A 23,965-nucleotide genomic window follows, 5' to 3' on the forward strand; every position below is an offset into this window, starting at 1 on the left:
AGGCTTCCTGTTATATCTGTGCTTAGTAACATCCACTGGTACTTTATGCTGGAGAAGCGACCCATTTCTGCAAGTGGTTGAAAGCCGCAATGTTAATTTATAGGATGGGAAGGAGTTGTTTATATTATGTCTTAATATATGATTTTATTAATGGTCTGCATAAAGCAAAGTCAGTTCAAGATAATGAAGCAGTGTGTTATAGGATGGTTTTTCCAATGAGTTGGTAGAAATTCTGATTTAGATATTTACATGTTGATCATATGGAAGGCCCAAATACCATGTAAGAATGGCTGTCTTACTAATGGGAGGAGGAATGTGAAGCAAAATATTCCTTTAAGTTGTCTGTTCTGAGAAAGCGTTTGTTTGAGTTCTAAGAATGCAATATATAGCGTAACCTCAAATGGTATTCACAGAGCTACTTGAAATAGGCTGCTGCTTTTCGCTGTCATCCTTAAGTAGGACATATGGTACCTAAGTACTCGTGGAAATTTAAGTGCAAGGAGCAAAAACTCTGCTCTGATCCAAAGCCAGCTGAAGCTGATTAAGAGCCTTCTTTTGGCTACCAGGGCTCTGGCTTAGGCTTCTCTAAGCTATAATTGAGTCTCAGGTGTTCAGACAGACTTTTTTGGTTTGTCAGAGCTGTGGGCTTTTCTGCGCTTCAGGTATGTCATGCTGTGCATGAATTTAGGAAAGGCTGTTGGATGTATATGAACTGAAGCGATCCTGTAAGTGATTCTTACCACTAAGAATAGAGACAAGAAAAAGCATCTTTACTTTGCATAGTTTCCAGTTCTTTGTTTGGCTAGCTCTAGTGCACGTCTCCATCCATCCACTGTTTTCAAATAGTGAAACAGAAGGGAGGAATACTTTTCTTCAAATAGAATCATAGAATCACCGAGGTTGGGAAAGACCTCCAAGATCATCCAGTCCAACCATCCACCTATCACCAATATTCCCCACTAAATCGTGTCCCTCAGTACAACATCTAAGCCTTTCTTGAACGCCTCCAGCTATGCAGACTCCACCACTTTCCTGGGCAGCCCATTCCAGCACCTGACTGTTCTTCTGGAGAAAAGGTTTTTCCCGATGTCCAACCTGAACCTCCCCTTTGGTCTCATCCTATCACCCGTTACATCGGGGAAGAGGCTGACCCCCACCTCACCACAACCTCCCTTCAGATTGCTGTAGACAGCGATAAGGTTTCCCCTGAGCCTCCTCTTCTCCAGACTAAATAATCCCAGTTCCCTCAGCAGCTCCCCCATCAGACCTGTGCTCTGGACCCCTCACAGCTCTGTTGCCTTTCTCTGGACTCGCGCCAGGGCTTCAATGTCTGTCCTGTAGCGAAGCACCCAAAAATGAATGCAGCACTTGAGGTGCGGCCTCACCAGAGCTGAGTACAGAGGATCACTTCCTTGTTCCTGGTGGGAATAATGAAGGGAGAAAAATGGGAAATATCTGTAGAGTTGCAAATGCAGAGGTGTTGGTCTGTCTGTCTCAGGTGATAGTGTTATTGATTTGCATGCTTATCTTCTGTTTCAGAAATAAAATGTTCATAATGTTTCTTTGGAGGGCAGTCCAAGCTGTTAGTTCTTTAACTCCCTTTTGGCATGTTGCCCTACTTAATCTTGCAGCTTGGCCTGAATTTTTTCATACATATACATAGTTATTAGCTGTGTGCTGTATCTACTTTCTTCAAGGTAAAGAGAGTTGGAAGGTCACCTTTTAGAGGTGGGTCAAGATTTCATCCAAAGCTATAGCAGAAATACAGAGCTTGTTTTCACTTCTAGCTGAGCTGAGACTGTTTATATACTAGTCACCAGTAAAGCAGTATGAAGAAGGTTGGGAAACTCTTACTTAATGATCTTTGAAACATAATGGAAGTAGGTTCTAGCACTAGAGCATCAAAATGTTTGCATCAGTTTAAGAAGAAAAGTTGGAATTTGTTCTAATTCCTTTCTTATTTATTTGGCACGTAGGTTCCGGCAAGATGTGGGGTGACAGTCCGAGACAGCCTCAAGAAAGCTCTGATGATGAGAGGTCTTATTCCAGAATGCTGCGCTGTTTACAGAATACAGGATGGGTATGGTTTGTGTGTGGTGGTTTTTGCTCTTACGATTTCTTACTGGAGTTATCCAGCATGGCCGCTTCAATCCTACTTCATTGAAGCTGTTTTCAAAGCTGAGAATTATATTATACTTTGCACTAAAATAATTTGTACCTTATGAACATGTCTGAAAGAATGACAGACTTCTATAAAATGATTTAATCCTCTCAAGAATAGCTAAAATGCAGTGTAATATGTCCTAATAGACTGGCAAAACTCAAATTCAGGCTAGCTGAACAAGTATAAAATAAGTTCTGTAAAGTTTTTTGTTTTCTTTGACCTGGTTATATGTAATCTTAGCTGAATGTTGAGTTTCCACGAAAAAATACATGTTGAGTTTCCTACCCTAAAAAGTTAGTAGATTGTTTTATTTCGCAAAATTAGCAGTCTCTTTGGGGACAGGTAGTTTCACACACGATTCCTTGTGACATACACCTTTCTGATCAAATGAAGCAAGTCAGCCACTACTGAATGTAGCTGGAAAAAGAAGTGAATTTCTTTTATGATCTTTGTCCAGGGAAGATATACTTGGTGTGTGATGAACTTAGTGTCTTGTCTTTAAAGTTTCCTGCAGGTTAGAGAATGGGTAATAAACTTCCAAAGACCTGCAAGGGGTTGTGTGCTCATGCTAACGACAGCCTTCTTTATCCTTCAGAGAGAAGAAGCCAATTGGCTGGGACACTGACATTTCCTGGCTAACTGGAGAGGAGTTACATGTGGAGGTCTTGGAGAATGTGCCACTCACAACACACAATTTTGTATGTACCTTTTTTTAATGAAATGTTGAGTTGAATTAAGCCAACTTTGTACTTCCAAATTCAAATGAATTACCTTGGGTAGTGTTTTGTATCTTTGGGAAGTGGTGGGATTGCAGAAGTTTTTAATCACAGTAGCTTGGGTTAAGCAGTTATAATTGTAATTGAAATAAATGCTGATGAAGGGTACTTGATATCCCTTAAAACTTTCAAATTTGGATGGAATATACCCTCTAAAATGTACAAATGTAGTGATTTTAAATCAGCACTGCATTGCAGAGCTGTAATAATTATCTACTATTTTCGTATTGCTGTATCTATAAAATGTATTCTGGGCCTCCGTGCTGACTCTGCAGCAGCAATTAACTAATGAACTAACTATTCCCAGAGCAGTGCTGACATCACCAGTGATGCTAGTGCACAAATATGTTTTGACCTGATAAGGCACCAAGTAAATGGAAGGTGCTAAACAGAATCCATCTACACCATTCCAGCTCCATACAAAAAAAATATTGAATACAGTGTTTCTCACATTGAGAAGACCGACCTTTTATTTAAATAAATAAATGAATAATCAAAACTCTATTTGTGCGAGCGCCTTAAGCTGTTTTACTTAAGCTAATTTGGCATTGGCTAGCTAAGGTTTAGAACATGTAACATCTCTGAATATCCTTCTAAAATCTTGGTTATTTGGCGTAATAATACGACTTGAGGGTAATCTTTCAGCAGTTTTCGTTTTTACAGGTTGTTTCTGATTAAATTCTGAATGTTTGTCTCTAGCGTGATAATACACCGTTTTTCTTCAGATTTGTTGCTGTTTTTGTTGGGACTACTGATGTATTAATTTCAAGAACAGTTTAAATGCAATGAAGATAATTTCAAAGACAGCTTTTTTGTTTTAATATATAAAATGTTAGTTTCGCTATCAAAAAAAGAGGTCTGTATTTGGGGGAGGTAGAAGAAATATCATTCTGTAGGCTTAGTATAGGCTTTTATCTAATTCTTATTTTTACAACATAGGTACGAAAAACATTCTTCACGTTAGCGTTCTGCGACTTCTGTCGAAAGCTGCTTTTCCAGGGATTCCGATGCCAGACATGTGGCTACAAATTTCACCAGCGCTGTAGTACAGAAGTGCCACTGATGTGTGTTAACTACGACCAACTCGAGTAAGTAATCGTGTTTTGTTTTCAAGCTGAGCTGTCCATTAAGCTAATAGCTCTCAGTTATTCCTTATGTTAAATCTGTAATTCAGGAAGTCAGAGGAGGTGCCTGGAAAAATATAGGAGCTCGACTGTCTTTTGGAGACTGCTTAATTCATATTCTGTCTGTGCTGGTTCAGACAACCAGTTCATATATTTATTTATTTATTGCTGGTCTATGAAATGCTTTCTTTGAAGAATGAATAGAGTGGCTGAGCACTTGACCATTTGAGACAGACTTCTCATTGTTCACAGATGTAATTCTTAATCAAAACTGGTTCTTTATTATGTGGTGGCTAGGGCCTTGTTTAAATGTTTAGATGAGGATTTATTTTCTTCAACCTGAAAAAAATTGGTGAGAGATGTGAATTTGACTTGATCTCATTGCAATCAAATATAAATCTATGCAAGTTTGCCTAAGTATAAGCATAAAAGAACATGCCCCAAGTGTTCATGTGTTCTTGAATTGAATTATTGATTTGTATAAGCCTTTGACAAAGTGTGAGCAGAGGCTAATAAGTCTTTTAAATTAAAGAATCACATAAAATGCTAGTTTTTCCTTCAAACGTGTATTTAATTCTTTGCTTATGTTGATATTTACAGCTCTTTCCTGGGGCACCTCTAGAAGGTGTGATCAAGGCTTATGGATAACATAGTTTACTCGTACTTAACATTTGGTGGCTTGTTTTTTTGGCATTTGATTTTGGCAACGCATCGATCAAACAGTCAAACTAGGTCCTCTACTCAGTGTATAAGTTGTGTATTCTCAAGGAACCAGAGGTTTAGAATTTCAACTAAGAGATTAAAAAATTACTTCCTGAAAATATACCTTTAAGGTGTGATCTTTTGATCCTTTCTCAAGTAAATAATTCTATTTTTTAATAACTGTCAGGGTAAGGTGTAAGCATAGGCTTCATTTTTAACAATTAGGAATTAGGTGCTGGATTTTAAATTTTTTCCCAGTCTCTTGAGTGTTGTGGAATCTTCTGGGTTTTGCACAAGTTCGGTTGTTTTTGTTTTGTTTTTGCCTCACAGTTTGCTGTTTGTCTCCAAGTTCTTTGAACATCACCCCATATCGCAGGAGGAGACCACCTTAGGAGAGACCACCCCAGCATCAGGATCGTACCCCTCAGTGCCCCCATCAGATTCTGTTGGGTATGACCTTATTCCTGTTCTTTAATACCACACCATTTCAGTATTGTATGCTTAGAATCTTTCAAAATACTGCTCTGCAACCATATCTGCATTTTTTTTTTTTTTGTAAGCTTGCTTGTCATACAAATACATCAACTTGTGCTTAACTTCAAAGAAGTGAAAGTTTTCGTTCACTTGAATGACATATATTAATATTCAAACTGAAATTAAGCGTGTGCTTAAGTGTTTGTAGAACTGGGGCCTTACCTGATAAAGAGAATTCTTGTCTATGGTAGCAGAGACCTGGTCTAAACGGGAAAGATTTCATTCTTCAAATCAGTGCAAACTAAAACGCTGTCTTTACAAATTTGTTTAGTTTGTGCAATGAAGTTATAATTTATTTGCCTTGGAGTGACAAACCTCTGTTTCAGAATAAGCCGCAGCACTACAAGATTGATATGCATAGATGCCAAGTCAAGGTGCTTTTTTACACACACATTGCTTTAGCATTGTCCAGACCAGATGTCCTCCTATTTAGATGTTGGGATGTACCAAGAGTATCTGTTTGCAAATCCAGATTTTGTAAAATTAGACTTCTCAAATTGATTACAGTCTCCATCCCCTGTATTTCCAACAAAGATTCTGGCGCTTTTCTCTGTGAAAAGGTAATAGATCGTGTTTAGATTGTGATCCTAGTAGTTGAGAGATCATTGACAGCCAACAATAGAGAGTGGAACAGATCTCCAGGAGAGATCAATTCATGGATGTGTATCAAAGTCAAGAATCATGATGAGAATTTATTGAAGCACCAAAGACAAAAGCCTTCAGGAAAATGCTCCTAGGACTTGTGGTACTCTGTGGAGATGAACTGAATTTGGCAGAGAAGCTGTCTTGGAATACTGAGCATTGTGCCTGACTAAAGCAGAAACACAGTTGGAAGCTGCGCAAGCACTTGAGGACTCTGATTGGAAGAAAAATTACCCAAACAGCTGAGACTATTTTATGAAAGCTCAAAGATGATACCTCCCAGGAAATAGATTGACAGCGCTGCAGAAGGAACTTCATTTGGTAAGTAGACAGAAAGACAATATTCTTTTCTGTATTAAGTTGTGAAGTTTCAGAAAAATGTTGGAATTGCCTCGTCTCTATAGTGAATGCTGTCCTTATATACTGTAGGGTAGTACAGCAGATTGTGGGCAAGCCTGCTGAGACAGTCTTGTAAGCTAAGCATGCTTTGGCACTGTCATGATACATCTGAAATTAAAACCAAGCCAGAATTATTAATCTGTGATGAAGCTTGGTTGCACCAAATGTGTTAAACACATGTGAAGACCAAAGGAGCTGTGCAGTACCAGTCCTAGTACTGTTATATATGTTAAATTTTCCTGCTTTACAGTTTCCTCTGCCCTTATAATTTCTTACTGGTTCCTGGGGACACGACAGGATGAATTACTTTAATTTATACATGCAGTCTTAGTTTTGTGAAATGAAAACTCAACGGAAAAACTGAAACAAATGATGGTTAATACCTTCAGGTTTTGAAATGATTTTAGTTTTCTATTTGTGAAGTTAAATATACTTGCTGATTTAGATTATAAAGGGTTTTTGTTGTGTTTGCTTTAAGGTATTTTGTTGTGTTCTTTAAGACTCCTGTATCTGTACATAGTTGTGGTTGCAAGAGCTGTTAACGGTTTCTAGCTCCACACCTTTTTGGTTTTTTTTCCTCTGCTGTACAATTTGTTAAAACACAAAAAGGCCTGCAGCATGCCTTCAGGCTCTTTTGAAAATGGTTGATGATTATGAGTTGTTTAAAAAGTAGTGTGCGTGTTACAAAGACAGGCGTTTTTCCCCAGTCATTTGCGTTGGTACTGTTTTCTTTCCAGAAGCAACTCAGACACTACTGTATGAGCATATAGACTGTCTGTGTATTTCTCCAGTTATTTTTTTTTTCTCCCCCTTCTTTAATAATACTTCTCTGCTTTTTTTTTTTCGATGATGTAATTATGGAAATACTAATTTCAGTGATTATTTTTTAAGAGTAAATAACAAATACTGGCCTTCTCTACAAAATCATAGACATGATTGTTGTTAAAGAGTACAACATGGGGCAGCAGCCTAACTGAAATCAGTGTCTGACATTTGAGGTTGTCTTTACTGGGGAGAGAGTAAAATAATGAAATTATTTAGAGTTGTGCAGTGGGACTGAAAATATGAAAATTAGTGCTTTATTAACACTGTTATGAGTTTAATAACTGCTGCTTCAATTTCTCTGTTCTTGTAGCATTTTGCATGGCGCAGCCCACAGAAGAAGGGATGTTACTAATTCTTTGGTAAACCTGAGAAAAGAGGAGGCAGACATCCTTCATCTTTAGCCTTGTGAAGGGATTCCAGCAGCAGGAAGGTGTCCAAAGAAAGGAAGAGTTCGTGTTGCAAGGCAAACTCAAGAGCAGAGCATGTTTGACGTGCTGAGAAGTGGACAAGGGATCAAATGGAGAAGTTGTGAAGAGTAAGGGACATACAGGAAAAGAACATTGGACATGGTGCAAAAGCTGATAAATGTTCTGGAGAACTCTGTTGCACTTCACTCACATGTAACATCCTAAATCAATCCAGTCCTGTAGCCTTCTGTTCCTCCAAATGTAAGGAATAGGTAGATGTTCCACCCCAAGATAAGGGAGCACATACAGTCTTGCTTGCACATTTCTGAACCCTTTACAAAAACGTGTCCAGCCTCCACATCAGGTCTTCTGTTCCATTTTTGTTCTTTCAGTTTGCACTGTTGTGTTGTGCCCAAGCAGACGTTTTAGTCATAATCTGGACTTAACTGGAAAGAACTATTAAAGTGTAGGTGTCCCTGGTGATAGCCATTTGTAATAAAATTGAAGTACATAAACTATATAGTAAATTGTATTCATTTTATTCATTCCACTTTCATAAAGTTTCTTCTGCATCTGTGCTCGTAAAACATGAGCACTGAATTTCTCTGAATCCAGATCATTGGATCTTAGATATAAATGAAAAAGAGAGAGATTAGCTGTTCAAAATATTCCAAAAAATATTCCAAAGTTGTCTTTTTCTACTTCCATCTATTCTCTCAGATGTTGTGAAGTTGGGCAAAACTCAGCAAACCCATGAGGCAGATATTATAGCAGGGTAAGTAACTTGTAGAATGAGGGGGTGGTGAGCTGTATGATCAGACCTGAGTAGCACGAAGGCAGGCTGGACTTGATAAAAGCTGGAAGTTTCTGCTTTGCTTGAGGTAGGATGCTGCTGTTGAGCAGTTGGCTCAGTCTTTGCTCATGACAAACAACACTTCATCATTAATGTTCGACATTTGAAGAAGGAAGAGGGGACTGTCTGGTGCACTGTTCTTGGAGGCTTGCCAGCTCCTGCCTTAAAGCAGACTCTAACCTATGATTAAACACCTCTGCTTTCCTTTCTGTCTTCCAAATGTTCACTGATCATTCTGCCTCAGCTGAAGATATTTAAATGTCTAGAAAAGCTTCTGAAAAGCCAACAAAACAAAGACACGTTCTTACAAGATTGCACTTCAGTATTACCGCGCCATTTTGATCTGCTTTACTGTAAAAAAAACGGTTTTTGCCACCAGACCTTTTCTAAGCCACTCCATATAACTGTCAGCAAACTTCCTATGATGTCAAATGTGGTATGCTGCCTTGATGAGCAGGAAAGGCTTGGTATTAGGATCCTTAAACAGTTCATCTTTGTTCTGTGCAGCAAGTGGGGGAAACCTGTTGATCCTCAAAACTTCATTCACAAGAGCATGGAAGTGACCTGAGACCTGGCTTGGAGGACTAGTGACAGCTCTGTGGGTCCTCTCTCTCAATAGCCTCTTGTAGATGCAGCTGTCAGAAGTTTTACAAAAACATGGTGAAGCTCTGGTCTGGACTCAAAGACAAGTATGAATGCATACCATTGTGATAATTATATTTTACACCTACAAATTGACATGCTTGAGGACAAGTTATGATATTAAGAAGTGCGCTAGTCCATCTGAAGCTTTGCCCGTTGAAGATATGTCCCATGACTGTTGCTAGTGTAGCTGAAATATTGTTTTATTCCAGATTGTTACTTCTGTAGGAACTGTTTAAAAATGGAAGTGCACAGTGTTCCTCATTAACAGTCGTAACAAAAGACAAAGCCTGTACTGTGATGTAAAAACAGTGGTAGTCCCACATGCACTTTGACTCATAATAGTTTCTGGTAAGGATGCAGTCTCCTGGGTGAACCGTCCTTTTCTAGTAGCAGTGCTGCCACAAGGGAAGTGGCATATACACTACGACTGAAACTGTGTTAATATGAATTTTCAATTAGGATCTTTGTCTAACTACAGCAAAACAAAACTTCAAACCAGAATCTCTTTGAGAAAAAATCTTTCCTGATTAGACCAGCTCTTGAGTACATGGAAAGCGAGTGAAAGAAAATTGAGGATTATTTGTATTAAATTCTTTCATATTCTTGAAGAGCACTAGTTTGTAAGTTCTAAGATATAATAGAGATGCTGTGTTTAATACTATGTGAGTTTGTTATACGTAACTTTTCAGTTACGCTTGTTTTTACCAGGGGACCCAGTTTTGTAGGACAGTGAATCTGTGGCCATATTGACATTTGCTATCATTGATAAAGGGTAAAAAGCTGCACCTATCTGTAATTAGCAGCCCGTTAGGTAATTTAGGCTTACTTTCATCTACTGACAAAACCTCTTTGTTCCCTCTTGATAAAAAGGAAGGGAACAATGTGCTTATCCCAAATCCACGTTCTAAGGAAAAGGTACATTCTGTCATACTGCCAAGAAAGGTTATAATTTATTTTTTAAAAAATCTCTATTTGACAGCTCTATTAGCTTGTTGCCTGGGAAGCTGAGAGTCATTTGTTACAGGAATGCCCACACTTAAGTGGCTGGAAGAAAGTATGGTGCAACCTTTTTAATAAGTCCAAATATTGACCTTCTTATTTGTAGGTCTCTTTTAGCAAGGGAGTTGGCTGCCAACTGCTTCAGAGGCTTCAGGAGCAACAGAAACTCAGATCCTCGTATTTAAACTTCTCTGCTTCTCTAAGCCAGTGGCCTGCTTCCAGTGAACAGTGCTTTGCAGAGCTGTGCTCTAGTTGCTTTTCTTGTTGTTTTCTTTCCTTGGTTTGTTTGCTGGCACTTAATCCTTCAGCACAGCCTGCAGGTCTAGCGTCATAACTTGTCTAGAGCACCCCCTTAGAAATTAAAATAGCCATTCTTTTTTGCTTTGTCCCTTCCGTTCTCCTGCAACAATTAAGTTAGCCTATGTAAGCATGGGCTTATGACATTTACATAATCAGGATCCCTGTATGCCTTGCGATGATAGCTCTCCTGTAATATAGAGGCAGATACTGTCTTTGCTGCACACAGGAGGAGGCTGCTGATAATCACTCCCAAGCTTGTGGTCTCAGTACGCCACCCTTGCTAGCAAACTTTTTCTGTCTTCCTCTTCACTAGTTACTTTTTTAAAGCAAAGTCTACATTTAGCAAAAAATATTCTGCATTTTGGTGTTCCCAAAAACACCCAATAATCCTAGTTGTATAGGTAGTGTACATGACTATGTCTTGATTCAGTTGTGCCTATCTTCCCAGTAAAGCTAAAGAAAAGAGCTCTTTATCAGACCATAGTTTTTTTTCGTAAAGATCTGGCCTGCCTCCAGAATTCCATAAGTAGAATAAGATATTCACTTTGTTTTTAAAATATGCTATGATGTGGCGTGCTATCTGTGTTAGCAGCGTGGTACGCTTGATGACCTGTGTCCAGAAACACAGGCATATTTGTGGATTCTTTTAGCAGATAACCATTTATGACTCAGAGGAAGATTTAATTGAAACCACATTTCTGAAATTGTTGGGGTTTTTTTTCCTCCCTTGGCTAAGTCACAATCACAGCAACTCTAATTATTGCTGTTCTAGTTGCGCAGCAGAGTTTAAACTCTCATAGTCAACCTTAATACAATGATCTGGTGTTTGTTGTTACACGTTTTCCTTGGTTTCACTATTTCAAACTCCTTAGGAGGTTTGGGCAGGAGATAGCTGTCCTTACAATGGCAGTTCTGGGCTGGCTGAGATGATTTTTATACTTTTCTGGAATCTTTATATGTTACTTGCCTTGACATGAAAATGTGGTATCTTGGGTTATCAGCCACATCCTTTGCATGCATGCATCTGCAGTGTCCTATCTCCTGATGTGAGTTCTGGTTGCATCATTTCCTTAAAAAAATGATTGGGAATCCCAAAAACTCCCTCATCTACAACAGAAAAGTTTTACTCTGCTGACTTCTGAGCATCATTCAGAAATGCTGGGCTGTTGAAAACACTCCCTCAGAAATCTGTCTCTTGGCAGTTTCAGTTGCTTCCCATCATCTTTACAACAATTATATTGTTATGTGTTGTTAGGTAATAACTTTCTAATTTTTATATATGCTTTTTTAGAGCAAGACTGTATACCTTACCAGTTCCTCCCTCTATTTCATTCCACAAACATAATTATGTATTTTATTGTAAGGTTTACTACACTGTTACCTGAATTCATTGGCAAGTGGTGTCTTTGATTAGTAGTGATCTTGAGAGTGAGACCGTTCTTGATAATGAGACTGTAGGCTGGGAAGGAAATATGGCAGGTACCAAGTTCTGAGATTGATGGCAAACTATGTAAGATGGCAGATAGATAATAGACGCCTATAAAGCATATCTGTTTTGGAATAAACATTAGGGATGTTGTTTAAAACGTTGGTTGCCCCTGAAAATCTTTGGAGAAGCCAGGGACCATTTACATACAGAAGACAGCACCATGGCCTCTTGTTGCAGCAGGCTGCTCTATGGTTTATTTCTGAAGCTTCTCCCTATGGGCATTGCCTTTGTGGGCATGGTAACCCATGAGTAGTTTTTAATAGCTGAGGGACTACTCTGTTTCTCTGTTAGGAGTTGCATTTTGTATAAATTCTAAAACCTCGTTATCAACTGTGAAATATATTTTAAGTATGGTTTTTTTCTGAAGAAGGTGACAGATTTCTTGTTCAACTTGTATCCATTAAATTGAATGATGGAACTTAAAAGTGGTCAACCTTGATTTGAGTAAGAGATAAATGCCTACTTTACCTAAGTAGCAAGGTAACCAAATAAGTGATATTTTGCCTTCTTATGAACAACAACAACAACAACAACAAAGAGAGTGTGTGGATGTTTTGTTTATTAATGTATTGGTTAATTATACTAAATAGACTCGAATCTACATTCATCACTGATAGCAGTTGCGTTACTTCAGAGAACTTGTCTGTATAGTCTGAACACTGATCTTTGAAGTGAAATCTCTTCTGTTGCCTAACTGTAGTACTGTAAATAATGTTGGGGATGTTTCAATATTCAAACTTATTTCCTAAAACCTGAGGTGAACAGGTGATATATTTATTTTTAATATCAATGATTCTTAATACATTGGCCATAATATCATTTATTTATTAATCAGCTTTTTAATCAGCTTTCTTCATTGCACAGTAATCCCATCCATATGGTTTTTATAACATAATTTGATTTCAATATTGGCATGAGATATTAAACGTTTTTCTTTCTGAAGGAGATGCCATCATAAAGATTGTTTTGCATTAACTTTGAAGTGAAGAAGCTAGAGAGTTTCAGTATCTGCAGTGCATGTTGAGCTATATTAATTGTTTCAGGTCAGGATTTAATATTACTAGTTAGATATGGTGTGTTAGGATTTGTTTTGTTTTTTAAACTCGGTACACTTTGCAGCTATGTAATTAGATAGTTTGTGCAGCAGAGAGTTGTTGCAATTGATCCTAGGGGACCAGAGACCATTCATTACAAATTGTTTTTATGCAGGCCTTTAGACCAGCTGTTTTTTATGTATGTGTTATTATAGTTGAAAAGGATTTACCACACCCACTATGCAGCATTTGAAGCCATTTGTAGACCTAAATCCTCTTTTTCCTTGACTTTGTTTCTCAGACCACCAATTCTCCCTAGTCCTTCTCCTTCAAAATCCATTCCAATCCCACAGCCCTTCCGACCAGCAGATGAAGACCATCGGAATCAGTTTGGGCAACGTGACCGATCCTCTTCAGCTCCCAATGTTCACATCAATACAATCGAGCCAGTCAATATTGATGTAAGTATTAATAACATTTGGATCGTGAACAGCAGATTTGGTGTTTCCCTTATGAATATCAAGGTGCTAAATATAAATATATCATGTGCACACACAAGTACTCTATTTTTAAGGTAATCCTTGGTCTGTCAGAACCTTCATAGATTCCAAGACAGAAGTTCTTGCTATTGAGAGGAATTTGCTATTGTAGGAGTACAAATAACTTTCTCAACAAACAGGAGCTGCCTTTTACAGTTCAGTCCTTTAGTTTTCAACAAAGCATTTTACCACAAGCTACTTCTGTTCTCTATGTTATGATTAGTCTTAAATCTGATGCTGCTACCTGTACAGCAGTAAGAATGTAAAGACCAGCAAGCATCCTTGCGGACCATTGTATGCATTAAGTAAATTTCTTGGCGTGCAGGGTAGTTATGTTTTTTGGTGTCGTTTCTTTTATAGTTCACATTACAAGTGATATTTCAGTCATTGAAGAACATTATTGCAGTTATCCGAGCTCAGTTTGAGTGAGTGTTGGTTAGCATTCTATGAACCCAGTGTATATTAGTGTGAGTGTTCAGAAGCTGTTACGCTTAACTTCTTTTTCACATGCTGAATTGTAGTACTTAACAATAATAGGTGATAATGAACATAAGAGCAGCTAGAATCGTTCAAAGGGCCTCTTTCTAATTTTCTCAATCTGTACAGCCTGTATTTTTCCTTTGAATCCACTGTTTAAAAATGTGTCATTTGTCAGGTGAACAGTCTTGAAGTCTGTTTGGACACTGAGACACAAAATCTGTTCTACATGAGAGTTGAGTGAAAGGAGAAATGTTAGCTGTCTATTAAGAAAGCAGCTTACCAGACATTTGCATGTGGCAGTGGTGCAGCTGAGAGGCAGGACGGGTGCTTTTCAGCAGCAGTGCAACTAATTATGCAACCATTAAATAAATAAAAAAGTTTGATGGTAAAAATGCACCTCAGGGAAGGAAACCACTGGAATTTTCTTGTGTTAAGAAAGTCATTGGTATTGGTTACTTATAGTCTGGATATATGGTAGAAGATAGTCTCAGTTAACAGTGGATTGAAGGTGAAGGAGATCTTTTGCAGTTAGTAATTTCTGAAAAGAGCAGAGTACATCTGGGTATGCAAATGCAGTGCGTTGGTACAAGCATGAAGCAGAACTCGTTCGACTGACTTACCTCAGTACAGAAAACTGGTGTCCCAGCTTCTGATAAGGCGGCTCAAATGATTTGTATCACAAACACTGTAACCAGAACATTTGATTTGATACTGCATTGTACATTTTGGCCAACTGCATGTTTAAATCAATATTTTTATATCAGTATTGATTTGGGGGGGACTATGAGTTTCAGTTTACTCCTGGGAGATGCCATTCTAAAGCAAATGATTTGGAAAAGTTTAATGATGGTTATAAATAGTTTGGAGTCACTGATGTTAGTAAGCCAGAATAGAAAACAACTTCTATTTTGTGACCAGCATATGAGGTCATGGATTATCATTTGGATCGCTCTCAGTTGATTCTGGAATGTAAATGATAATACTTATATGCAATTATTATTATTTTTTTTAATAGGACTTGATTAGAGACCAGGGTGTACGAGGAGAGGGAGGTAAGTGGTGTTTAAGCTAGCTACTGTGCTATATTTAAATATACAGTTTCTCTGTCCTTTCCCTTTGTTCTCCTTCCTTCTATAAAACACGGACACAAAGGAAAATATGACTAGAATTTAAAAATGAGTTTGCATTTGCTTGTCCATGAAATTAGTATTTGTCTGACAAAGATTTGAGTCATTTGCCAGTCATTCTGGGAGTGGGGGAGACAGAAGGAGAAAAAGTTTTGAAGTAATACTTTTAGTATTAAAATTATCCTGCACTCTTTTTTTTCCCCCTCTTTCGCTCACACATACACACACACACATACACAGTCACTCACTCACATGGCTGCACGCAGCTATGCTACAGCTTTCCAACTCTCAAATATTTTTATGCCTGTTGTTACATTCCTACCTATGGAAACAACTGTAGTTTCCTTTGAAGATTATCAACACAGTAGATGGACCTTCCATATGAACTGCTGCATCCTTAAGCGGCATGATGTGCTCCAGTTCTTCTCCCCCTCTGCCCCTGCTGAAGATGCTGCTTTGCTATACTGCATGCCTGTGCTAATCTTGAAACCAAGTTGTTAGGACCTTAAGTTAAAGCCAGGCCCCTTTATTTCTGCTTTGGTAACACATAACCCTAATTAAGCCAGAACTAGTGCCAGAAGATAGCTTAATTTTTCTTCTCATGTTACGCACAAGCCTGTTAAGTTACTTTTCTCACTGGTTGTCAAGGTCCACCCCAAACTCTAATGTTTTGTACCATGGGCTATCACTTAATCGTTTCACCTATCTGTGACTGTTCATGGGTAGGATGGGGCCTACCTGCCACTTTGTGGTTGAGGGAGCTGTCTTTTCTTACACCACCAATAGTACACCTTTTCAAAAGAAATTTCCTTTAGTGTCCTGCAAGCAAGCTAATTGCAAGTTTCCAGTTTTAGCTATTTTTGTACGTCTCAGTAGGTGTGGCTCTCCACAGTTTTGCCCATTTTGTCCAGCATTTAAATGTTGTGGTATCGTGTTGGTTTTAACTTTGGATCATAAACTGTCTGCTTGGCATCTGAAAACAATTGGCAATTCCCATTCCTGAAACGGTGTTTTTAGTAATTGACGTTTTTGTCCTTCAAAGTACAGAAGCAAACTGTGAATAGGAGTCAAAGCATCCTAGTTATTTCCCATGACTTCTTTCATTTCTTCTATGTGTCTGTCTTTCTGTCTCTGCCTGCCCGTCTCTTTCTCTCTAACAGCCCCTTTGAACCAGCTGATGCGCTGTCTTCGGAAATACCAATCCCGGACTCCCAGTCCCCTCCTTCATTCTGTCCCCAGTGAAATAGTGTTTGATTTTGAGCCTGGCCCAGTGTTCAGAGGTAGTTGGGCTCTTCTTTCTTGTTTTCACCCAAACAAAATAAGTAAAACCACAGATGCTGTTTGTGCCTCACCCTCACACCGTGTGTATGTAAGTGTGTGAGTTTATCAAAACACCTCTGTTTTTTGCTTGGCCTGGCTGGAATGCTTTGAATGTGCTTTCCACACATATTCACTTTCACGTTTATGTGCTTGAAAATGACTATAAAGTCTGACTTAAATCTTCTAAAGCAAGGAATTTCATAGTTGAGGTATTTATATGGACCAAGATGTTATTTTTTTTTCTGAACAGAGGTCCATGGATTGCATTGCAGTGATTTTAAAGACGAAGCGATGTCCTTAACTTAGAATTTCCTTGTCTGTTCAGTTTAAGTCAGTTCAGTGCTTTAACACTTTTATGTATTTAATTATCTTTACTTTGAAAAGTAATCTAGGAAATCAAATGTGGATTACAAACATTTCCATTGATATCTTGTCAGGTCTTAAGCTTTTCACACAATGTGCAGTCTCAACTTTCCACAAGAATTGTATTTTGAGGATTTTTTTTTAATACTATACTGAGGCCCTGGGTGGTTTAGACTATGTAATTTTTATTTAGATCATTTCCAGTGAAACAATACTTGCTTGTTTCCTGAACTATGTAAAATAATACTCATTCATTTTCACACGTCACTGACTCTTGAGTAATTCAGGCCTAAAGCTGTCAATGGATCTGTTTTATTGCACAAAATGCCCGTTGGGGTTTCACATGCTGGAAAAACCTACTATTAAGTTGTAGCATGAAATAAAAATATTTGTGTATCTATGTATACATGTAGAAATGAATAGTCAAGTGCATGTAGTGTAGTTTTCAAATGCTGCCATCTTGGCTGTTTCAAAGACTTTCATTGCAGAACACATCAAGGACAGTAAAATTGTTCCAGGAGTTTTTGCATGGAGAGAGGTATAAGAAGGCAAGCAAACTGTTTACAGAACTGAATACATTAAATACAGCTTCAGAGTCCATACCAATGACTTAAGTCCAGCATTATCTAAAGTATTGCACAGTACTGACAACTTGGAAAACAGGTCCTTTGTTATTATTATGGACACAGTAACTGTAATGTCCTACCATGTGCTATAACCATGTCCACTAAAGGGTGAATGTTGTGCTAATGTTGCTGTATCTCAGTACTAAAATTTAAGTAGGAGATTCAGTTAGTTCTCGAGGAGACATAATGTGTTTCCTTTAGTATCTTAAAGTACAACTTCAATATTGAAGAGAAAATCTGTAAGCCAGTAAAATTTTGGAAAAAAGTTGTTCTTCTGGGAGCAACATACATTTAATTTGCTTTTTGTTTTGTTTGCAGACAAACAATGTAGTAAAAGCACAATAATATAGTAACCACAAAATGAAATTGACAGAGAATAGGAACAAAAGTCCATCCATTAGGTCACTGGCTTCCGTCTGCTTCTAAATTTAATTAGGTACCCAGTATGCAATTATTGTTGCTTTAACGTGTGGGAAGAAGTTCACGGATGCTGCATCCCATTTTTTATACTATTATTATATGCTTTCACTTCTAAATATATGGATTTTAGCTTAATGAAGGAAAGCAGCGATGGATAGATATTATCTGGTAAATTAGCACATAGAGTGGCTGAACACAAACAACAGTCACAAAAGCTATAAAATGGATTTTGAATTCAAGTTGGCATTAGGAGTCTTCTTTGCAGGTAGTAAAGGGGGTTCTGAAATAACAGGAGGAGGTGTATTGTCCTTCGCCACTGATGTTAGAGAAAGTACTGGCATGTTGGAAGCCTTGCACAATGACATACATCATTTATCAGAGCAGGGTGAACTTAATTAACAATTGACCCTATTTTATGTCCTTTGCACTGAGAGTGGGTCAGCATAACCTTGCTAATTAAGGTGTACTTTAAAAAGCAATGTCTGGTTTAAGTATTCTATTCGTAAGTAGGCACTGAGGCTCTGAAACACAGCTCTGTGATTTTCCTATGAAGCTTTGTTTAGGCAGCATATATGTTAGAGAGAAAGTGCTTTAATTTGGATTTATTAGAATATGCCTCAAATAGATAAATGAAGTACTTGTTCCTTTGTAATACTTTCTGAGGTCTAATATCTACTTTTAAATAACAGCTCTTTACTAAGAGATAGCTTTAAAACAGCCAAATGGTTTTGAGGCGGCACTTGAAGACTCAGCAAAAAAAAAACAACACAAAACATGAATTTTTTTTTATACATTTAGTCTGTTTTGATTCCAAAATACAGTTACTTACTGGGTCCCTAAAACGTTAGCTACAAGAAATCTGAAAGGCAGCTGCAGCTAACTAAATGCTACTACTTGTCAAAGAGGCTGGTGGAATTAAAAACAACAAAACATATATATATATTTTTCCATTTAAACATTATCCCTCTAATTCAAGAACAAAAGGCTGAGGACTAGCTGATACACAGGGATGTTTGCTATAGACTCGTCTCTTTCTGCTACCTAAGACTTGAGCACTAATCTAGTATTAATACGATATTCCTGAAGTGTTTGTTTGTTCCTTCTTAACATTTACATTGATGTTTGGAGATACTGCATCTTAAAACAAAATTCTTGCACCTGACACCAGTACGTTCATGTAACCTGGCTTCTTAAAGATAAAAATTAACCTGTTTCTGAAATTTAGGTTCAACTGCAGGTTTGTCTGCAACACCTCCCGCATCTTTGCCTGGTTCACTTACCAATGTGAAAGCATTACAGAAATCACCAGGCCCCCAGCGGGAAAGGAAATCGTCCTCATCCTCAGAAGACAGAAATCGAATGGTAAGATGAGTTACTTTCACACGCAGTACACAGTGTGGTATACTCTTAGTATAGAAATACCACACATCCACGTTTTTCTCAACTTTCTTTCATCATTCCCATGTGAATTATTTTCAAGGTAATTATATAATGGTAGGGGACTCTAAACCGATAAATAATGGAATATCGAAATCATGGGACTAGTATAAAAATCATTTAAGTCATTGGCTGTGTTCACTTTTCCTCCTTTACACCCAGGTGTCTTGGTGCACTTTATGTTATAATGCTAATCTCCCTTCGAAGATTGTCTTAATTAAACATGTTTCACAAATAGTGAAAGTTCTCTGTTGACTGAAACTGAACAACGGATAAAATGACTGCATTCTTTTAATTCACAATTTAACCTTTTGACTCAGTAAGAATTGAAAAATTCATAAATGAGACTTTCCCTTTGGGAGGAAATTCTCCATTTTTTACTGGTTTTAACACTGCCCAAAATCCGTGGCAAGTATTTCCTGTCAGGAAATTACTTGTATACATTTATGCTGAGGTTTTGAACATACCTAATTTGAAATGTCACTAGCAGTATTTGGAGAAAAAATATTTTAATTACATGAAATTTTAATACAGAATCTTTAATAAAGGATGTTTTTTCACATGCACTAATCACTGATTTTGCTTCTTTCTTTCTTTTTATTATTTGTGTAAATATGTAAAGAAAACCCTTGGTCGACGAGATTCAAGTGATGATTGGGAAATACCAGATGGGCAGATCACAGTTGGACAAAGGATAGGATCTGGATCATTTGGAACAGTCTACAAAGGAAAGTGGCATGGTATGTGGCATTCAGGGCAAACAGTTACTCTTAAGCAAGTGGCATTGCCTGTTGGGGGCCACACAGCTGGAAAGCAGCTTTACAGAATAAAATCTATAAGTCCTCATGGATGCCAGGTTGAACATGATTAAGCAACACGGCCTGATCACAAAGAAGGCTAATGGTATCTTGGGCTGTGTTATTATACCAGAAGGTGGAGGGAGGTGATCCTTCCTTTCTACCTCATTACTCCTGAGACTGCTCCTGGAGTGGCGGTTCCAATGGCTGCCAACTCAAATGAAATAGACTTTGTTTGAGCGTAAGGAAACACTTCATTGCAGCAATGGTGACCAAACAGTGCCACAGGTTGCCCAGAGAATTTGTGGAGACTCCCTTTTGGATATGCTCGAAAGCATTCTGAACATCAGCTTGTGTGAACTGCTTGAGCAGCAGGGTTGGGTGACATAGCCCCAAAAGGTCCCAACAAACCTCAACCATTCTGTGACCTATGAAGGCTATTTAAAGCTAAGAATCATGGGTTAAGTAAGTTACATTAGAGCTTCAAACAGTGTAGAAACTTGACTCCTGTGTGTTCTTCAGAAGTAATTATTAGGGTAAAGATGAAACATAATTACTAGAAAGGCTGAAGTAGCCACCTCGCTAAATGAGAATCGCAAATGTATGTGTATACAGAAAGTTTAGATGTGGCTAGAATTTCTCAGAGTAAAATAAGAATAATACTTATACGTGTTTACAGACTATATACTTATTTTAATATAGTAGTGGTTTATTTCACTAAAGCCAGAAAACAGTCTCAGCATTTCTGATTTTCTATATAGCATTTTCTCAATTGAGGAATCTGTGTTAATGATACTTACTAAAGATTGCTATTTTGAAGGTGACGTGGCGGTGAAAATGTTGAATGTTACAGCACCCACACCTCAACAGTTACAGGCTTTCAAAAATGAAGTAGGAGTGCTCAGGTAAGAATATTTTTTGGTATAAAATAATCTGTGTAGATTTATGTTCCTGTAACGATTGAGTTTTATATTTCCATTACATCACATTGGTCTTATTTCTTCATGGTGATAATTTGGGTAGAAAATACAACTTACCATTTTAAAACATTTCTTTATATTCACTGCTTTGTGACCACATGTTGTCTGTTGACTGATGTTACTTTATATGTGGTCAATACAAGAACTCAAGACAAGTCTATGTTTTGCTGTTTTCGTTCCCACAGGACAGTCAAACTTATGCATGAACTTTAGGACCTTTGCTTTCTTCCAAGTTTTGAGATTGAAGGAGAGTATAACTAATTGTTCTTTTCCAGCTGTAGCTCTGCCCATGTTTTCCATTGTTTTGTAGCAGCATTGACTCCTCCTTGATTTTCTTTTAAATTTCTATTTCATAGTCACTCCTCGATTTTATTTTCTCTTGTCTAGTGCTTCTACTTTATTAGGTAAAGTATTTGTCTTGCATTCAGTTCTTAACAGAGCATCTATCAACATTATGCCATATTTATTGGGAAGGACCATTAGCATCCAATTACAGTCTTGAGCATAACTCTCTTTTAAGTAGCAAAATAGAAAGGAGCTTTTTGGCTTTGGTAAATGCACATGTTGAGATGGATGCTGTCCTGGAGGAAGGTCCCCAGTAAAATACATGGTGAAGCTCTTAAGTCCATATCTGTGCTAACAGAGGCTCTCAGAAGTGTGCTGCCTGGAAGAGGTGTGCATATTTTTGGTCTCAAGAAATCTAGCCCTTTTCTGTTGCTGATCATTTTGGTGCTTAGTAAAAAGTCAATTGTGCTATCCTTTGACCCAGACAAGCCAGGTATACTTGTCAGTGTGCATTTTCCATTATACTTCATCAGTACTTTCTTATATTTGAGGAAAGACTTGCAAGAAAGCACTGATTTTTGTTCACTTGGCAGTTAGTCTCAGCATCACTTGACAAATCCTTGAGCTTGAAAAAGGTCCAGTCACATAGTTTAGTATTGTCATAGCCTGCATTGGTAAGGAACAAATAGGTTTGCATTGCAGGCTCCTGTGTTAGTTTTTTAATATAAGAAAATATGACTTGGCTTGTCAACAGCTGCACAGCATGCAAACTTAAAAAGCTGCCACATGTTTTAAGCTTGGTCTGTCAAGTTTCATCAAGCAGTGAGCAAACTGCTTGCAGTACTGAGCCCTGTTGGAAGAAGAGCTCTCTCTTTTGCTTCAGCCTCTGGGAAAGCTAGGAAAGACTACAGAAATCACATTTTTTGTGATCTCTGTTTAGTACATTTGGAGGTATCTAGTTCTTCTTGATATCCATTTGGTGACACTAAGAATGTGATTAGAATGCTTTTCCTGGGATGGGATTAGGAGAAATTTTTGCATTTTGTAATATATCACTAGGCTGTTTCAGGTCTTGAATCTGCTGAGATCATCTTCTCAGTACTTTCTTTTAAGAAGGCTTTGTGTCTGGAGTTGCTGTGTCTTTGAAAGGGGTTTGATTTGATTTGGCCAAATCTCTGGTGAACTTAAGTCTATTCTAGTACTGTTTAGAAACAACTTCACTGAGAATATCTTTACTGAGGTACGGTTTTCACATCTATCTCCATCCTTATTTGCTGGCTTCTAAGAGAGTAAAACGTTGTTATCAAACAAAGTACTAATTAAAAATGAAGTCTTGCCAAAGAGGCATGTTGATGTTGTCTGAAGAAAAGCGTTGTATTTCCTGGAAGTCCGTGTGTCTGAAGTTTCATTTTGAATGTCTTCGTGATAGGCAGCAACATCTCATAGCTGAACTAGTGTTACACATGACCAGACCTGCCTACAAACATTCACTGTCCCATGTAGACTTAGTGGTGACGGCATCTTCTGAGCATTTCTGTTCTAGTTTGATTTCAAAATCAAGAAGAAGCAGTACTTGCTCCAGAGGAGCTATTCCATGTTAATACAATAAAGACTCAAGACTGCAATCATTCATTAGCCTTGATACAGAAACAGATTATTCAAAGGAAAGCCAAGTCTGACCAAGAACTTCAATTTGGAAAGATGTGTTTAGTTCTGCCTGATTCCTCAGTTTCCTCCTGAGTTTTATATACATATATATTTATTTATTTTTTCAACAGGAAAACACGGCATGTGAATATCCTACTTTTTATGGGTTATTCAACAAAACCTCAGTTGGCTATTGTTACACAGTGGTGTGAGGGATCCAGCTTATATCACCATCTGCACATAATTGAGACCAAATTTGAAATGATCAAACTAATTGATATTGCACGACAGACTGCGCAAGGCATGGAGTAAGTATCATATTATTTGTTTGCAAATGATTGTCGGGACCCTGTCCACATGCCTTCTTCATACTAGGCTGTCTGCTCAATCTACCAAACCCAGAATCCTGTGTTAATTGAAGTGTTTTGTATAGTGTTTAGTATTTTGATCAGTGGAATAGAGTTCTTGTGCTCCTTTACTGGAACATTGGGAAATACATGCCATCAAGTAATATGGTCTCTGAAAACTAAATGAAAGTTTAACCACTCTGATTATCTTTGATCTTGTGAGCAAAGATTTCTGCCCAAGTCTTTATGGTCTTCACAGTGCAGATAGTCTTTGGATAGGAGGTAAAACACAATTTAAAAGAAACACCATGTGAATGAAAGGATAGCATCCTTTAAAATAACCCAGAGGGCAGGCAGTTCTGTTAGTAAAAAGAGTGCAGTTTCTCTTACTTTTCTCCTACATGTTGTAGCTCTCTAAATGAAGTAGGAGATTTCAGCATTTGAAGAATACTTACTTGTTTTTTTCTAAGGGCTGTGTGTAAGTAATCCCTACTCATGTAGACAGCAGTGGAGTTAAAATTTACAAAACTTGCCCAGTACTATGTGTCAAAATCAGAACACTGATTTAAGATTATGGCCCTACAACTGGAAAACCACTGTCATGATTGCAGTTAATTGTTCAGTATTTCTATCAAGTATCCAATTACATTTTCAGTTGAAAAATGCAGGTGTTTGCAGCAACCAGCCTCAGCCTCCTGTTGCTT

The 23,965-nt window shown here is 37.8% G+C and overlaps 1 protein-coding gene across 6 annotated transcripts in view; it reads left to right on the forward strand.

Annotated features, from left to right (window-relative positions):
• BRAF (B-Raf proto-oncogene, serine/threonine kinase) overlaps positions 1 to 23,965 on the forward strand; it is a 77,524-nt gene that overhangs the window by 34,457 nt on the left and 19,102 nt on the right. For 4 of the 6 annotated variants that reach the window (XR_014936340.1, XR_014936339.1, XM_085521576.1 and 1 more), the window contains exons 4-13: positions 1,977 to 2,080; positions 2,760 to 2,862; positions 3,880 to 4,028; positions 5,097 to 5,216; positions 13,195 to 13,354; positions 14,928 to 14,964; positions 18,994 to 19,130; positions 19,828 to 19,945; positions 20,823 to 20,907; positions 23,046 to 23,222. Coding sequence is in view for 4 of the 6 variants with exons in the window: in XM_085521576.1 (XP_085377702.1) it covers positions 1,977 to 2,080; positions 2,760 to 2,862; positions 3,880 to 4,028; positions 5,097 to 5,216; positions 13,195 to 13,354; positions 14,928 to 14,964; positions 18,994 to 19,130; positions 19,828 to 19,945; positions 20,823 to 20,907; positions 23,046 to 23,222 (1,190 nt within the window). In the remaining 2 variants the exon portion in view is untranslated. Of the gene's footprint in view, positions 1 to 1,976; positions 2,081 to 2,759; positions 2,863 to 3,879; positions 4,029 to 5,096; positions 5,217 to 5,244; positions 6,264 to 7,476; positions 9,116 to 13,194; positions 13,355 to 14,927; positions 14,965 to 16,199; positions 16,320 to 18,993; positions 19,131 to 19,827; positions 19,946 to 20,822; positions 20,908 to 23,045; positions 23,223 to 23,965 lie in introns of those variants that run through there. The other 2 variants (XM_032445664.2, XM_085521600.1) reach the window with 2 other exon arrangements.

The sequence above is a fragment of the Coturnix japonica genome, chromosome 1 (genome assembly GCF_054131305.1).
Source record: "Coturnix japonica strain WE chromosome 1, WE-NBRP24, whole genome shotgun sequence".
NCBI lineage: Eukaryota > Metazoa > Chordata > Aves > Galliformes > Phasianidae > Coturnix > Coturnix japonica.